Source organism: Trypanosoma theileri (genome assembly GCF_002087225.1).
Source record: "Trypanosoma theileri isolate Edinburgh chromosome Unknown TM35_Tth_149_V1, whole genome shotgun sequence".
Classification (NCBI taxonomy): Eukaryota; Euglenozoa; class Kinetoplastea; order Trypanosomatida; family Trypanosomatidae; genus Trypanosoma; species Trypanosoma theileri.
In genome coordinates, this window is record NW_021639991.1 from 4,011 (window position 1) to 5,576 (window position 1,566).

Consider the following 1,566-nt stretch of genomic DNA (forward strand, 5'->3'; position numbering starts at 1 on the left):
TAAGCCACTCGCTCTCAGCAGCGGGGCGTACACGCAGCGCACCGCCGGCCCCGCACGACACCTCCACAGCCCCACGGGATACACCACGGCCACTGGGACTGTCATTATCAACAGCAGCAGCAGCCATGGTATACCCGCAGGCAAAGCACAGCACAACGGCCAACACACACATCACACGGTGCATCATCATCATTATGAGAGAGAGAATAGTTTGGTTTGCGTAAAAACACTGATCTAGAAAGAAAGAGAATCAAAAAGTACAGAAAGAAAATAAATGAAGTATCAAACATGATAGGACATACAAACATCGATTACCACAAAAGAGACTCACATCGTGAAAGTAAAACCTACCAGTTAAAGAATGCAATACAGCTCAATAACCTCAGTAAGAGTAAAAACAAAAAAAAGAATGCCCACACTCACAAATATCTCAAAAAAGTCTGAACCACCCAGCAAACTCATCAAGCGAAGAAAACAGATATTAACCATTAGCCCAATTTACACAGTAAACACAGAAATATACACCAACTATGGGTGTAATTCTATATGTATGTATACGCAATTATAAATATAAATTCATCTGTTATTATTATTTTTTTTTCTTTTTCCCACTGCAAAAAGCAGTTCATCATCATAATTACAGTGCAAGCCCAGAAGCACACACACACAGAGAGAATCTCCAAGAACACACACACACACACAATGGAGTAGCAATAATAATTATTATAGGATAAACATAGAGAGCAAAAACACACACAAAACACATTAACATTAAGAAACAAAAAAAAAGAGAATCCCAACAGGTAAAAGATGAGTTAGACTGTAGTGTGGATGTATGCAAAAAAGAAAAAAAGAAAGCAAAGGATGACCTGAGTCACACCACACAATCAGCACACAAGAATACAGGCCAGTGTAACCACAATCAGTAGTGGTACACGCACCCATACAGAACTGCTGATACTACTGCTGCTGCTGTCTGCATCACCCTTCTTGTTGTTTGTGAGTTCAGGAGGAAATGTTGTAGTGGTGGTGGTTGTATCTGTATTTCCTTCAGCACCTTCTTGGGTACTTGGTGACTCACCCTCTGTAGGTTTACTGCCATTCTCAGCCGTTGTAGCATCACTCCCAGCACCACTTTCTCCTTCACTCCCTGTGGCTGAATTGTTGGTTGAAGGAGAAGTGGATTGTGCCGCATCACCTCCCTGGTTAGCTCTACTCTCTTCTGTTGTACTGCCGCCTCGTTCTTCAGGTTGTGGGTCAGTTGCGGACGTATCCCTTCTCTCCTCAGCAGTAGATTCAGATGGAGGAGATGCATTAGAAGGAGCGGAAGAAGAGACAGGACCACTACCAGTTTGAGTATCAGAACCCTGCCGAGTGCCAACTGTACCTCTTTCATCTGTAGTACCAGCAGGACCCTGGTCACCTCTTTCGCCAGAAGGAACAGCAGGACCAGCAGGTTGATCGGAATTATGCCCATTTCCTGCGACTTGAGTACAAGTACGACCATCAGTAGAATCAGAAGGCGTAGAAGAACAAGACGTATCAGCACTCTCAGAATGACAATTA

The 1,566-nt window shown here is 43.5% G+C and overlaps 1 protein-coding gene across 1 annotated transcript; it reads right to left on the minus strand.

Annotated features, from left to right (window-relative positions):
• Nucleotides 1–887: 887 nt before the first annotated feature.
• TM35_001491010 (uncharacterized protein) lies at nt 888–1,565 on the minus strand (the record flags this gene model as incomplete). Its single annotated transcript, XM_029031912.1, has 1 exon — nt 888–1,565. A coding segment is annotated over one exon (678 nt), but the record flags the coding sequence as incomplete, so codon positions are not given.
• Nucleotide 1,566: the final 1 nt, after the last annotated feature.